This window comes from Falco biarmicus, chromosome 3, assembly GCF_023638135.1.
Source record: "Falco biarmicus isolate bFalBia1 chromosome 3, bFalBia1.pri, whole genome shotgun sequence".
NCBI classification, from domain to species: Eukaryota; Metazoa; Chordata; class Aves; order Falconiformes; family Falconidae; genus Falco; species Falco biarmicus.
Window position 1 is genome coordinate 62,807,906 of NC_079290.1, and position 15,938 is coordinate 62,823,843.

A 15,938-nucleotide genomic window follows, 5' to 3' on the forward strand; every position below is an offset into this window, starting at 1 on the left:
CGCCTGCGCGACCCCGAGGTACTCACCGGTACCGGGATTCAAACTCGCCGCTCCGCAAGGAAATACTTCAAATAACCGATCGCCCCCGCCGCTGCCGAGCGCCGCCCCGGGGGCACGGAGGCACCGCGCCCCGCCCCCGGGCCCGCCCCCGTCCCGCCGAACGGCCTCGCCCAATCAGCATTCCCCTCTTCGCCCCCTCCCAAACATTTTCCTCCTGCCGTCCCCCGCTGGCCAATCGCCGGCTCGGATTGCGGCTCGCCCATTGGCTGGCGGCGGGGCTGGGCGGGAGCGGGCGGGCGAAGCTGGCGCGGGCTCGGGAAAGTTTGGGAGGCGAGCGGCGGCGCTGCGCACGCGCTGCTGGCCAGCGGTTGGTCTGGGCGGCGGCAGCCGGGGGTGTGTGTGTGTGTGGGGGGGCCTGTGTCTGTCTCGCTCCGGGTGAGCGGGTGGGGCCCGCCCGCCCTGTAGGGGGCGCTGCGCGGCGGAGCGGAGAGGGGCGGGGCGGGACGGGACGGGGCAGCGGGCGCCGGAGGGCGCGTAGCGGCGGGAGCGGCGGTTTGAAGTTTTGGCGGTTGGGCCGCGGTTCCTCCCGCTCCTCTCAGGCGAGTCGCGGCGCTGGGGGGGCGGTGGCGCCAGCTGGCACTTCGGGCTTCCCGCGGCAGCTGCGGGTAGGGCCGGGCCCATGCGCTTCTCTGGGGGAAAGGGGGTCGGTGCTTCGAGCCGCTCCCCGTCCCGGCCTGCGCGGCCGAGGGTGCCGGCGGCCGCCCCCCCCGGCGCAGCCATCGCGGCGTTCCCGAGCCGTGGCGTGGCGGTGTCTGCGCGGGGTGCTGAGGGGGGAGGGCCCGGGCCCAGGCCTTCCGACTCGGGATCGGCAGCGCTGGGCGGCCGCCTGCCAGGTAGCGGCCCCTGATGGTCGCGTCACGGGGTTTGCGCTCCCCAGGTGCTCGCCGCTGGGGAAACGGAGGGGGGCCGTCCTGGTCCGACTAGCTTTACAGGCTAAATATAGGCTGGCACGTCGTGCAGCGTCGATACTGAACGTGTAGGGCTGTTGCTCTTTTTAGAATGTCCAAGAAGGCTGTAAAACTGTGGCCCCCAAAAGACTTTTGGGGGAAAGGATTGGAAGTAATTTTTAAGCACGTTTGTGGACAAAGTGGGGCGATTGCCAAAGAATATTGGCTGTGATGTAGAAATCATGCATTTTTGACAGCATTATTGTGACTTGTGTAACTGTATAGTTGTTTTGTTCCAGCTTTCAGATGTTGCTGGGCCAGGGCTGACGGCGTTGCCAAGCAGAGTGCTATTTTGAGCAGCTTGTGCTGGATGATGGAAGGCTTCAGAAATATTGCTGATGAGACGTTTCCAAGCTTCTTGGGCCAGTCATTGAACAGCAGTGCAAGTGTCATTTTGGAAAATGTTACTATTTCCTCAAACCCTGGCTTACCTGTTGCAGCTTCAACTGTTGCCAGGAATAAAACGGGCTGTGACAACAGGTGAGACTATCAGTTAATACCTCTTGGTATAAAAAACCAGTTGGCCAGGTTGAAACATTCCACTTTGGAGAGGAAAAATTCTTTTCACAGATTATTTGGTAGATGATTAAAACTATTTGGTAATTAGTAGCATACTAATCAGCAAACATAGAATTGATTGTATTAGTGGTGAAAAATCTGCATTTAATTCATAACTCATAAATTACTTACATTAAAATTACCCTTTAAAAGAGTAATTTAGTTTTTAGACTGATAACAGTCAAGTTTAACTCGACTCTTCAGCTTAGTATACTCAGGTTTGAAGCTGTATAGAGAGTAATACATTTTTTACATGTGTATTCTCTTAGCTCTATTAACTGCTTCTTTAACTTGCCTGGATCTGGCTCATTTTAAAAAGGGTAGTGTAAGAAATAGTGTTATGGATACAAATTAACATTTAACACAATTTATAATGATTTGTTCAGCAAGGAGTAGAGTAAAGAGTAACAGTTGGAAGCATTTGCTTACTTAACTACTGTCCTGTGACTTGACAAGGAGTAAGATCAGACTTTAAACTCTTTCCAGAATGGTGTGTTCCAAGTGGGACAGCACTAGCCGCTAAAAAGGATAATGTGGTATTTCACTAAAGAACTACGGAAGACTGGAGAGGATCGTTCTGGGTACATATGTGTACCTTTAAATACAGTTTGGCTTGAAATTGCTAAGATATTCAAATCAGTGAACTTATAGGAGATGAGTGGCCATCAATATGATCCCCCCCCCCAGTTCTTTGGAAAACAGGAGTGGTGCGTATTAGAATGATTCTGTTGTGTGTTCCTTCTCGCGCTTTACAGGCTTTCTGATACCTGTGCATCCTATTTAGAAGGGAAACATTCACCTCTGTCAGGATCTTCTTGTGGTAATCAGTCAGATCTTGAACCAATGGGGAGATTTGCCCTCAGCTTCCATGAAGACATGTAAGTGAAACAGTTAAAATCGAATTCTGTCCTAAAATGCACATACCAGTATATAGTATGTAGATCTATACGTACTATAAGCTAATTATGGAATACTTCATAATCAAATTGCCCACCTCAGCAGCAGCTTCTACTGTTGGCCTTTTGATGGCAGTAACTGGAGAGCTCAGCTGTGCATTAGTTTGTTAGCTTACAGTGTTGGGCAGCCTGGGCAGCTTTTCCTGCTAAAACGCTGCATGCTTTCAGAAGAGGGATAGTGTTACAGGGCTACCTGTAAACATCCTGTGCAATGCTACAGCCTGTATAGCTATACGTAAACAGTGTTTGGCTGTTTAATTGACTCATTGGGCCTCATGTACATGACAGGAATGAATCTTAAGTGATTTTTTTTTTTTTAACTACGATGTTTTGTTTTCTGTCACACTAAGAATTTTCTAAGCGTGATTAATTGACTTACTTGAATCTGGCTTGTATTTACATAGTGTACATTGCATAATCTAGAATTAAGCTAATGTTTCTGGTTCATGTCATGTGTGTAAATAATAGTTTGCTCTGATTTAAATCTGTTCCAACTAAATAACATGCAGTGTGCATACAGAAAGGAGCATCAATTTCTATTAAATTTAGCTTCCTTATAGCATCAGTGATTGCTAGTTCTTAAGAAATAACAGGTGTTAGAGAAATACTTTAGAGGGCGTTACTCTTAGGGTAGAAATACTTTAGAGGGCATAGTGTTGGAAGTTGTTGCATAGGTTATTCTAATCAAGGTCAAATTTGTTCCTATTGTTGTGATAGAAACCGCAACATGTTTCTTTTTGATAAAATTGCATGATAGCCAGTATGTCCCTATAAAAACAATATAGGATTTAAGTGAGGGAGTCAGTGTCTTGATTGTACTGCAGTAAAAATACTACAAAACATAGAATAATTGCATTTTAGACCTTTTAAAATGTTAGTTTCATTTATATATCTAAAATACTACAGCAAAAGTGTGGTTCATTTCTCTCAATGTGGAAATTTTAACGTCTTACGTGATTATCTTATCTGCCTGTGTGGAAGTCCGGTGAAACCAGAGGTGAAAAATAACTTTTAAACAGAATTATAAAACCTGTTATTTAACAGAACTATATGGAATTTCAGCAAGTTGTGTTCTTTGTGATTTAGTCCCTAATTTAATGTTGCAAAAGGCATGCGGGTGTTATGGACTAAGGAACATCTTGTCTAGGGTTTGACTTGCTCTCAAATGGATCATGGAACTCGCCTGGAATAGACCCTTTTCCCCTTATACTTCCCCCCCTATACTTTTTCTCCTTTTTGCAGAAATGGGAGAAAGAAACAGAAAGAGAGACATATGTTGCATTATGTTTCACACTTCAGTGAAACTGAAGCCTTTGTAGTCTTGATGTTTACTCATTTATTGTAAAATGACAAGTAATAGGCCTGTACAATCTATATTAATGGGAACAGCTGAGTTCCTAGAGACAAAGGCATTAAAATCAGGTAATTTATCAAATTTTCATATGGAGAGATGTTGTATACTAATGTTGATCTATATATTTCACAGTGATTTTTCATTGAAATAATTGTGTTTCTAGGGAACTCGCTACACAAGTTAAAGAGCAAACATCTCAGCCAACATCTGTTAGTTTGAAAGAACCCCATTCAGTATATGGAGAGCAAGATCAGAATGTCATTGAGCATTCAAGTCACAGTCAAGATACCTTACTTGAGGTGTTGCCACTTCAACGATTGGAAGGTATTAAAATCTGAGGAAAATTGTATACTTACTCTCAGTGTAGTTAGCTTTTCATGCTGTAGATGTCTTCTCTTGACTCTTCACTGTTTTATGGCATAACATAAATGAATTTTGAAAAAGAACCTCTTAATTTTGAACAAACTGAAAACAGAAAGCTTGTGGTTGACATTGTTCTAAGGTTTCTTCCCAAAGTACGAAGCTAGACAGGAAGCTGGTGAAAACAATGTTTGCTATAAAATACCATAACTAGAATCTGGATTAATTTCAGGAACTTCACTTTTAGAAAAGTATGTGTAAGCTGTTTTCTACCCCTGATCTTTCAGTAGGCTTAAGTCTTTGACACTGTTTTAACTTATATCTCTTTTCTTCCCTTGTTCCAGCCTGAAATAGATGATCTTTAACAACAGCTATAGAAACTGGAAACATACTTTTCTAGTGAGATAATGCATGAAAAAGTAGTTTGGTATACTTTCTGTGAAAACTATGCTTTTTTTTTAAAGTATGACTATATAGTCCGGGAAGCAGAATAATATTCTGTAACTTACTTTAAGAGCTTGGCTAGTAATGTTAAATTTGCTAGGGTTTTTTGCTGATGCTAGTCCTGTGATTAAATTCTGCTCATTCCTTAAAATTCATTAAACATGAAGTCATTACCAAGTATATTTAATCTCTTCTAAGCTTTATCTGAACATTTGCGTAGGTTTTTGTGAGTTGACTATTAATTTAATGGAGAACATGTTTGATTAGAAAGTACTATAGTTTGTAATACAAATGTGCCCTTATAAAACATGCTTCTAGTGGTGAAGTGTTGGCTTCAGTCGCTTATTGTAGTCCTGGGGAAGTGGCAGTAACTATGGCAACAAAAGTCATGATGCTTTTGAAAACTGGGACTGCCCAGTGTTTGGACTTGATAGCACCTAGTCATATTTAACTAGTTGGTTTTAACTTGTTGTTTAATCAAGATTTAGGATTCTAGTCTGGAAATTGCCTTTTATTTCCATCTATTACTTAGGAATTAGGAACTTCTTTTGATAAAATTTGTATGTGCATGTCTAAAATGTTCTCTTGACTTGTGGGACTTGCAGTTGGATTATAGGTGGATATAACACAAAGACAGGTAGAAGCTGTTTGCAAGTGATCCAAAAAAAGAATTGGCTTAGTAGATGAAGTGCAACAGTGGAACAGAACACTTGTTTCCCACTTCTGCTAGTCTAACCTGGGACTTCTTACTTGTTTGCACTGCCTTATAGAAATCCTTAAGGCAGTATTTGTCTTTCATAGTTTTTACAGTTTTAGCCCTGGTGAAGCCCTGCCTTTTTAATTGTTCCCAGATACTTTAGATCATTGCTATAAAAACACGTGAACTTTGGCTTTGTGATAATGTGTATGTTTCAGGGTTATTTTTGTGGTGTATTTCAGACTTTCAGGAGGCCCGGTCTTCTATCTTGTAGAATAGTCAGCACTTAGTAGTGTAACATGAGAACATACTAACGTTATTGATTTGATATGAACTGATTATGCTACATTGTTTTGTTTCAGATTTGTCAACTGGAATGTGTTTGCTTCCAGACAGTAAGAATAACAAGGTGAAAGCTTTTCTAAATATGGTGAAATTAAAGGTTTTCTAATATTAATCTCATAATAGACTTACTCTGTGAGAGGAGGAGGGAGGCAATTGAACTGTGTTTATTGTCTTATGTATCCCTTAAGTTTGTAACGATGCTAGCATGCTCAGCCTGTGGTGCCTCACTTTTGCTTCCTTCTTGCAGATCATTTAACATAATTAGTATTATGGGAGCATGTCTCCATTTAATCTTTCTCAACTGTGAAAATTGTTTACTCCTAGTTGTAATTCTTTATCAGTGTAAGGAATTCACATTTTATCCCAGTTGTAGTTTAGCTTACTGAAAAGCCAGGTGAAACTTGGTGAAAAGTGAGGAGCTTTTTGGAATGCTTTTAGAAATTGAAGTAGACAATACCAACCTGATTTGACTTGTCCCTGTACTTGTTAATTACTTTGAGGAATATTAGTTTAGATGACTTCTTCAGTGTACTCAGCATTAAAAACTGCACCATTTGGAAGAACACAATCTTCCTGCTGCCTCTATTTTTTTTTTCTCTTGTGTGTGTCTGTCCCAGAGCTAGCAAATAGCTGCAGGTATTGACAGGTAGGGCTGTGCTTCAGCTGTTTTTACCTACTGTGTTAGAGAAGCTGACAGTTACAGATACAGAGATACAAGGCAGACAGGAATGGGAGATCTCCTGCCCTTTATAGAAAATGTGCCTCAGGCTGCAACCAGATGCTGTCCAAAATGTACACCTTAATGTGTCAGCTGGTGTTTACTAAAGTGATTTCATTTTCTTTCATTTGATTTTTTTAGGGGCCACAGGTGTCAGTGAGTTGCAGCTGAATGCTCACAGGCTGTCATCTGAAAACCATAATTCAAGTTCTTTTAAAATTCTTTGCTTTCTGAACTTTAACAGTTTTGCTGTCAAACGTGATCTGTTAAAAGAATGTGAGAGTAAATCCAAAACAAATGTTACATAGTGCTGTTTTTAAAAATCATTCAGGTATATAAAAGATACAACATTAACAGTTAGATTCAGCTGAAATACTACTTTATAAATAAATTAGTACACTCATTTGAAGACAACATGAACAAAAGTTTGATCTGGCTGTACAGCTTCTGAAGAAGCACTGTTTTAGCAGCGTAGGAAACTGTTGAGAGTTATTTTTGTACTTATAAGTTGTGATTGCAGCTTAATGAATGGGGAGCAGTGTTTTATTCAAGTGTAAATTCTTTAATGCTATGGTTTGGTACTTTATTTTTGAGGTCTTGTAAGTTTGGTGTCTTTCAGATGCTTTTTTTCCTCTTTCCCCTTTATGATCCCTGTATTTCTTGCATGTGTCCACTCTGGAAGCTAGCAGGCAAAGTCCATTGGAACTAAAATGTCTGCTGGAATAAGTAGGAAGAAAAAAAAGGGGGGGGGAGTTTTGGAATATTATTAACCTAATGAATTGTTTATTATTAACTGAATTTATGCAATAGCTAGTTACTTCTAGAAACATTTCTGTATGGCTGCTTTTCACAGGTTGGTCCATCTGAACCTTCTGAAAAGCTGGTAGAAGGCAAAATTTCAAGTGATCATCTTGGCAATAACCTTTCAAGTTTTTTGGAAAATGAGAAACTCTTGTCTCTTGCAAGCTCAGCAGAAGATTCTACCGGTAAGTGTGTTTATAACTCTGGGTGATTGAGTCTAGAATTCTGACTCAATGTTATTGCGTACTTGAGAAGAAAGGTATTGACAGGTCTGTAGTTGTTCAAAAACTACTATTAGGAATATAAAAGAAAACTATGTTCCTTTGGGAAACTGGCTGTTATAACATTTTAGTAGGAGTAGTTGGCTATGGAATTTGTCAGAGAAGATCTGAATTAGAAGTTCAATCTCAGAAGTTAAAGAACAGTCTTCAGTTACTGTGAATCAAAAACGCAGGTAGAAATGTGATCATTCATTTAATGAAATGGTAACCCTAGCTGCAATTTCAGTTTAGATCAATAGAGATAAGCTTCTATGATGAACACGTATGTGCAATTAGAATTAACTTTTACTTGAGTTTTGGTTCAACTCTCTTTAGATGCCACACATGCAGGGTGATACCCAAGTTGGAAGTCTAGCTTACTCACAGGGATAAAAGTGAGACCTTGAGTTCTGTGCAACTAAACAAAACTTTTGAAATTTCTGTGCCCTTGCAGTGGCTGCTGCTGAAGGACAAACATGCTCTTCTTTATTGATGCAGTTGACTTTGCACATAATGTGAAGGTTGACAGGGTATGTAGTCAGATGCAGCAAGCATGAGGGACACAGTGTGATAAATAGGTTTACTGCTCTCTTGAGATCAAGCAGTCCTGCATTCAAGTAGGGTTACTCAGTTCATCCCATGACATCTACAGATGTCATGCCTGCCTTTGAAGTCATCTTGTTCATTCGTGTTGTCACTTCACTTCTTCACTTCACAACTTCACTTGTGCATTAAGCATATAAAAATGAAGTTAATAGTTTGCTGAATAAAAATACTGGCGTTTTTTTTTCACCTGAGGGGACAGAATTACTTTTAACTGCCCTCCTAAGGAGCTGGTAGTCGTTAGCTGGAAGTATTTGCCTATTCAAGGTTCCAGTACTGGTGGAGCTAACTGATCTTTTTATCTTTCCTGGTCAGTGTGCAATGTACTAATTTTTGTAACGCAATTCTGTATTCAGGGTAAATTTTGCAGCTGATTATTTCTAAAAATAAGGAAGAAGTCTCTACTATCTAAAGTAAAATACATGAATCTACTTTCTTGTTACTTGGAAGGTAGCAGGTTATTATTTCATGAAGAAGAAATCAAGACATAGGTAATATGATTAAAACAACTGTTTGTGGTGTTAATTTCAGTTTGAATTGTAGGTATTTGTCTACCATTCAGGTAACCAAATAATCCTCCTATAATTTTTGAAGCATTCTATAGACATTTGTTCTGAGGATAGGTATTAGTCCTCTTTCAAAGACTGAAGAAACTTAGCCTGCTGCAATCCCTTCACCTTCTCCAGTGTTATATATGGAAACAGCGCCATGATTCAGATTTTTCATTTATTGACTCTCAAATGTAACAGATGCTGATTGCTTTGCTGTAATATCAAAGTGGCTGAGCATCCATACCTTCCAATTCAACTAAATCTCATTTTGTTGAAAGAATGTGCTTCTGTAAATCAGGCTCTGTACAGGGCAGTGGCGAAACGGAATGCAAAAGTAATGATGACTTACCTGTGTGTGTATAGATGTACTTTCTTCCTGTACATTCTTGGCATTGTACAGACCTCTTTGGCAGAAGGAAATACGAAGAATATTCTTCAGAATTATCTTTTTGAGGTGAAGAATTGAAATATACTCCAAAGCCAAAAATTGATGGAGAATTCTTAAACAATCACCAGCAACCTGAAAATGAACATTTTCTTAATTACGTGGGGAAAAAAAATGTAGTTTTGAACTTATAAATGCTGAGTTTATAAAGTTTGAGTAAACTGGGTTTTTTTGTATGGAAAAACGCAAACAAGGTACTGTTTCCTAGAAATGAAAGAGTGAAAAGTAAACATGTCAAACTTCTTGGAATATATTTTACAATGGTTTTAAGAGTGTTTTTAACAATGCCCTAAATACCTGACTGGTGTTTGAGCCTTAAAAATAAACAAACATAAGCCCTGGAAACTCTCCTCTCGCCCAGTCTCCACAAATGAAAAAAACCTGCCCCAAACAAAGAAAATTGTCTCTTGGAACATGTCTCACTTGCCAAATAGGAATAATACTGTTCTTAGTAATAAAACTTAACCTGTTTCGCCGTTGAAAGATAGAACTATGCTTCAGCCATGTTCTGTGAAGTTTGAGAAATGTTACACGTATACATACTCATAAATGAAAAGTGAAATATGATTTGCTAGTTGGAATGTTGTCGATTGTAGATCATGTGAAGGAACATGAATCACTTGATAACCTGGGAGTTAAAATGCTAGTTTATGGTAGTCTTGTTTTACTGTGTATCACTAGTCACAGAGTAAGACAATTATATGTTTCTGTGACCCAGTTATTTAAAGGGAAAACCAGGATAATTATGCTCTGAGTGTGTGTGTGTTGTGATACTCAATGTATTAAAAATTATGGAGTTAGTTTTGATAGTGTCAGGTGATATAAAATGTCCATGAAAGGTGGTGAATAGGATACTTTCTTCTCTTTCAATAGATGATGATATTGATGATGAAGAGTTCTTCGATAACCAACTAGAAGCCTATTTTGAACAGCTGATACAACCAGAAATGACAAGAGGAGACACTGACATACAGAAGCTCTCAGAATGCAGTACAGCGCTGAAGCTTTCTCAAAATGGCTTACTTCAAGTAGGTTTAAAGTTAAGTTCAAAGCTCAGCATGCCCAATGGCCCTTAAACACGATAGCATTATTGGGGATTGTCTGCCATGGTGAGCTAGGTTTTATTTCTGGCAAACCCAAATACTGTCCAACAGGTAGCCTGTAGAGCAAAGGATTCATTTTAAGTTTAAAGATGGCAAATACAGCTCTAAACTAGAAACAAAGTTGTTTGATCTTTTGACTTTTTCTGTTCCCTCAGCAAGGCTTTCCCTGGGAAAGAAAAAATGAAAGAAGCTAGGTAGCTATTTTTGTATTTCTTTTCCTTTTCCTTGTAGTACAGAGCTAGCAGCTGATTCATCTGCTTGTCACAGAAGGTCTTGCTGTTTATGAGATAAGGTGGAATTATGTAAGTGGCTGGCTGTCCCAAGAGTCGGGAAGGTTCGCAGCAAAGCTGAAGGAAGTTACCTATTATGGTGTCTCCTTTAAGCTTCCATTCAGGTTTTCCTCCTCTGTCTAACCCTGCTCCTCACACTTAGTCCTGTGCGGTCTTCTCCTTTCTTCTGAGAAGTAGCTGTGGTAGAGAACCTTGTGGAGTCAATTCTGTTATTCAATCTTGCAAAGAGGAAAAAAAAAAAAACCCAAATCTGCCACCCCACCCCAAACTTCTAAGACTGGATTTCTGCCCTTTCTCTGGGTTGATGGAGATTTGTCCTCAGAGAAATCCTGTAATTAATATAGCATCAGTAGTACTTCCTGAAGATGGACTTTCTCTGCTGGACTACTTACTACTGTATTTCTTAGTCTGTATTAGAAAAGTAAATTGCTTTGAGAGCTTTGGACTGTTGATGTTTATCTGAACTTATTGTACCTCTGAGGCATTCTTTTGAATGCTTTAAGGTGTGAATGTTTCTTACACACCTTGCTTCCCATCTCAGATTCATAATGGTGGTTTTTAGTGTCAGAGATGGTAAAATATTTGTAGATAAGCATTTGGGATCCTCTCAAGTCTACTAAGGGAAATTATATCAGTAACGAAGCAGAAGCATCTACTGATAACATTGTCTTGTGATGGCATGATACTGATTTTGATTAACAGCTTCTGAACTTAAAGACTTTTTGATGAAAGGTAAGTGTCGATAAAACAGCTAATGCCTATAAAATACTTGCTTTACCCTGTCCCCTCCATCCCCAGCAAGCTGGTCAGCTAAACTGAAACTAAGGTTGTCTTTTGATCTCACTTATAATTTGCTTGTAATAAATATCCAGGAGATGGGCCTATTGTCTGTGTAGGAATTGCTTAATTTTAATCTGATGGTTCTGTGACAAAACTACTTTCAGTAGTTTAACTTGTTCCTATTCTTAATTGGAGTTCCAGTTTTAATTGTAACTGGTTCTAGTTTTGTTTTTTGTTTCTATAACTACTAAGTTAACATGCTGGCGCTTCTTTTCTATGACACAACTAGTTTATAAAATCTTTTTAATCACTGGTTTATTATATTGGATAGCAACGTCCAAGCCTTGAGGCGTATAGCATCACAGAGACTCGGTTTTCCAGGAGAGTAAATAAATCTAGATAATGGGTCTGCGTGAAAGATTAGCATAGAGCGGTAACTAGCTGGCTTGTGGTTTGCCTTTGAGCAGCAGTTAGCTTCACTGCAAACAGATTGCTGGGGATTTAAGTGCCTTTTCATTTTCCTGGCTTTGCAACAATGCATGCAATCCTGGCAGTTGCACGCTTGACCAGAATGGGAAAGTGTGATTGATTTAAACAATTAAATGAACTGTAGCTTCTGAAATTTCAGAAAATTCCCAACTGACATCAGGATTTCCAAGCTGTGGAAAGTTATATGTTAGCCCTATAAAGTAGTCTGCATAGGCTGCTAGTTGCTGATCTATGGCTGTATGTGAAGAAGGGGATGGGTGGAGGTTTGAAGAGTGAGAATAGCACAGTTCTGCTGTCTGACCTCAGGTCTCTTCTATTTGTGTAAGATGTTCCTGCTTCTCTGCTATTGTAGATAGGCAGTAGGTTAGGTACAACAGGTTCTGAGTTAGATTTGGAGTCCTCATCCAGCAGTGGGTCAACCAGAATGGGAAGAGGAGTAGCATGGTGCCCTTGTTAAAGGGAATGAAAGGATGTAGAAGGAGTAAGAAGAGATCGTCCATCTTCTTGCTGTGTATGCCTTTGGAGGCAGATGTGTGGATTGGTGTAGCCAGAAACCATTATCCTTGGTGGTGGTGCTAGCACCTGAAGATGCCTCTGGCAGTGGCACATAAGCAAACAAAGTATGGCAATTTCTTTACTAGTGATTTTTTTAACATTGTAAAAACAACTGTAGCGTTAATTTTTTTTTTTCTTTGGTGTAGTTGTTCTAGTGTAACTTGAATCTCCCCCCCCCCCCCCCTCCCCCCCCCAAAGGAGAACTTCCAGGTTCCTGACACTTACCAGGCTGTGACAGGAGTAGATTCTGGAAATGCTAGTGATGAAGATTCACAAAATCAAGGAATAACTGGATATCCTGTGCAAAGAGAAACGCTGCCCAGAGCAGTACAGCAAGTGGTATGAAATTGTCATTTAAATTTCTGTTTATCATGTAAAGTAAGACTGTAGTAGAAGATGGCAGTTTTTTTGAAAACTTGTTAGAGGTTGAACTAACAACCCAACCGTCCTTTACAAAAAATTAACACCATCACTTTGTTTTTAGATGTGTTTTCCAAATTTTTCGAAATAGTTAACTTGGACTATTTTGTACTAGAACTGTTACCACAAAAGGTTAACAACTGCACTTCTGACACTTCTCAAATGATTATTGTTTGCTAAGAATTCCATGACTACTGGAGATGGGCTACATTCCTGTGCTGCTGCTGAGGTTTGCTCAGATTCGCTGTGTCTTCAGTGCATGGACAGCAATAAAGCTGATGTCTTGGATGTCCTTCCAAAGCAAGAAGTACCGTCCTCCGAGTGTCAGGCTGCTTCTGAGGCAGAAGTACTACATGCAGCAAGAGGACTTCTGGGGCACTACACCACTCCTAAAGTTCTTGGTGCTAATACACCTCAGACAGATGCAACTGAATGTGAAGTTGGTCTTCCCGATACCTACCTGTCGCCATCTGTAGACAGCTGTGAGAACACAAGTTCAGCTACAACAGACAAAGGTAGGTTGCTTTGAATATAACCCATCTATGCAATTATGACAAGACTCAGTTGCATGGAAAAACAAGTAAAATTGTAAGCTATGCATTTTTCTTTAGTTGTGCAAGTTGGTGATAAAAAACAATGTATGATGAATAAATTTTGACTTGCTTTTGTTTTAAAAATACTGACACTGGTTTATATTGCACTTAACTGTTGTTTATTTGATGATGAAACCAGTTTAAGCTTGCAATTGCAGCAACTTGAGCTATGTTTTTTTTAACTTGTTGCTGACTTCTGGCAAGTGAATCTTAATCTATTCTTAATCTAGACTTAAGCGACTTTGCCATATTCCTTTTTACTTTATTCAGCAGTGTAGCATTTGATATATCTTTCAGGTGACTTACCACACAGCATTGTCTATCAAAATGAAGAGGGCAAATGGGTGACTGATCTTGCATATTATACTTCGTTTGATGAAGAACAAGATCTAAATCTGTCTGAAGATGATAAAATAAATGAAGAATTCATTACTGGATGTATGTAATCTTTTTCCTTTAGTTAGCTGTTGTTATTTGTAATAGTGTTAAGTAAACTTCTTTTTTTTTTTCCCCACTTCAGCAAATCAGTATTTGGTGTTGCTAAGCCTCTGGGTTTTACATACTACAAATCATTTGAAAGCTGACGTTGATAGTAGCCTATAATGATACCATCATTAGTTATAGTTGATAATTTCTTTCCATGTTTCCTACTCTTCCCATGAAGAGTCTTTTGTTTCAAAAAGCATTCTAACGTGTCACTGGTACCTATTGCATGAGCAAAAGTAACTCCTGTAGCTGTCACTTCCACAGTTTTTCTTTTGGACTAATCAATTCCTTGGCAGCAAAATGTCATCTGTTCTAGTAGACAGATTCAAGCAATGTGTGCTGCAGCATTTCTCCTAGTCTCTAAAGTTGACATATGGGTGGGCTAATGTATTTTAAAGATGTCCGTGGTCCACTCAAGGTGGTTCTTTCAAAAAGAATGCTGTATATGTTGCTGCCTAGAGTTGTTTATTTTGAATGAGTAATCAAACAGGGTTGGTGGGTTGAAATAGTTTTTCAACACTAGGGGTTTTCTGCTGGAACAAGCAAATACAATTCAGTTTGGTAGAAACTTCCTTATCTACTATGTCAGTAAAGCAGATCTTCTCCATTATTTTTCGAATGCCAGCATATTTCAGACACTTCCTGCATCTCAGACTCAGGTTGTCGAGTGATTAGAAGAGCATATTAGAAGATACAGATACTTGACTGTTGTAAAATTTTCCATGGCTTTTTAGCTTTTTCCCACCTGATGGGTTTTTAAAGCGATTTTGCTTTCAAGCAGATTGGCTTACCTCTTCACACAGTAGAAGACGTGCTTACAGATTTAGTATAGTTAGCATTTTTCTGGCTGCTACGTTGCCTGTCTGTCTGCATTGCTCAAGCATGGTGCTTGACAGCTGAGAAATTTTATTTGTAGGGACAGAAAGGAAATGTTACATCTGATGCTTCTGAGTCTCATTTATGACATGTCTATCTCTGTCAGCAAACTGTGTGCACAGTGTATTCTTTTATAGAATAATGCAGGATTGCTCACTTGACAGAGTTTGTTGCTTCAGTAAGTCTTCAGAGAGCCGTATGGCTTATGGAGAGGATTAAGTAAAAACTGATACTTCAAGTGCAACTGTATATAATGTGTCATTGATAGTGCTAGGTTGCCTTTAGCAAGTGTTGCTGGATTGCTCAATGAAGATGTATTCTAACTTTGTTTCTTTCCTCAGAGTATGTATTGTGACTTCCCATAGGTAATTTTATGGACAACAACTGTTTTCACTGTATGAGTTTGTGTCTATTCTTAACTTATTCCTCCATTTGCCCTTTGTCCTAAATGATGAGGGATTCTGTATACACAAAGCTATATATTTTATAAGTTTTGATGGGGTTAATAATACATTAACATTGAAATAAGGTGGTAGAGCAGTATTTCTTGATCAGTAGTTTCTCACATCATTTTGGTGAAGAGATTTTAAGTGTTCATTGTTCTGTAAATGGTAACTGCGGAAATAATACAAGCATTTGAATTTAAAAGTATTGATTTATTTGGCCTGTTAATTTGCACAGGTATTTAATGAACTGGTACAAACCAATTTGTTGCTTTTGCTCCAGTTCACAGGTACCACTTTCAGGAAATTTTCCAAACCAGATGTAATGAAAGTTTTGTTTGGAAGTAGCCATATGATGCTCAATTCTAGCTAGGTATGGGTAGCATAACCTATGAAAAATCATAGTTTGGTTTGGGGTTAAGGCTGTAAGCGACTTCATTCATCACTTGGTTAGCTACATGCTGATATTACTTTGGCTCCTGAACGTCCAGGAAGTACTGTTTTTAAAATGAATTTTGTATCAACTTTTTATTTACCATAATGGGCTGGAATAACTCCTAGTGTGTCCCAAACTCTGAGATGTAGAATTAAATATTCCAATATCTGTCCCTCAAAATTTAGTGATAGAAAATAGTAATGACAGCACTTAATAACTTAAACCTTATTTTAATAAACATTCTTTTTGGTTTTAAGGTGAAGCAGCAGCTATGATTGCGCAAGACCAGGAAGAATTTGAGAAAGCTCACAGACTCGTGCAGGTAACTAATTATCTCAATGTAAACAGAATAGTTTAATTTATTTGCA

At 39.3% G+C, this 15,938-nt stretch overlaps 1 protein-coding gene across 1 annotated transcript in view; it reads left to right on the plus strand.

Annotated features, from left to right (window-relative positions):
- CEP192 (centrosomal protein 192) overlaps positions 1–15,938 on the plus strand; it is an 88,436-nt gene that overhangs the window by 17,047 nt on the left and 55,451 nt on the right. The window contains exons 11-20 of the mRNA XM_056331495.1: positions 1,247–1,487; positions 2,321–2,443; positions 4,039–4,199; positions 5,739–5,785; positions 7,293–7,425; positions 9,973–10,127; positions 12,515–12,655; positions 12,918–13,251; positions 13,627–13,767; positions 15,828–15,892. Of these exons, the coding sequence (XP_056187470.1) occupies positions 1,247–1,487; positions 2,321–2,443; positions 4,039–4,199; positions 5,739–5,785; positions 7,293–7,425; positions 9,973–10,127; positions 12,515–12,655; positions 12,918–13,251; positions 13,627–13,767; positions 15,828–15,892 (1,541 nt within the window). The remainder of the gene's footprint in view (positions 1–1,246; positions 1,488–2,320; positions 2,444–4,038; positions 4,200–5,738; positions 5,786–7,292; positions 7,426–9,972; positions 10,128–12,514; positions 12,656–12,917; positions 13,252–13,626; positions 13,768–15,827; positions 15,893–15,938) is intronic.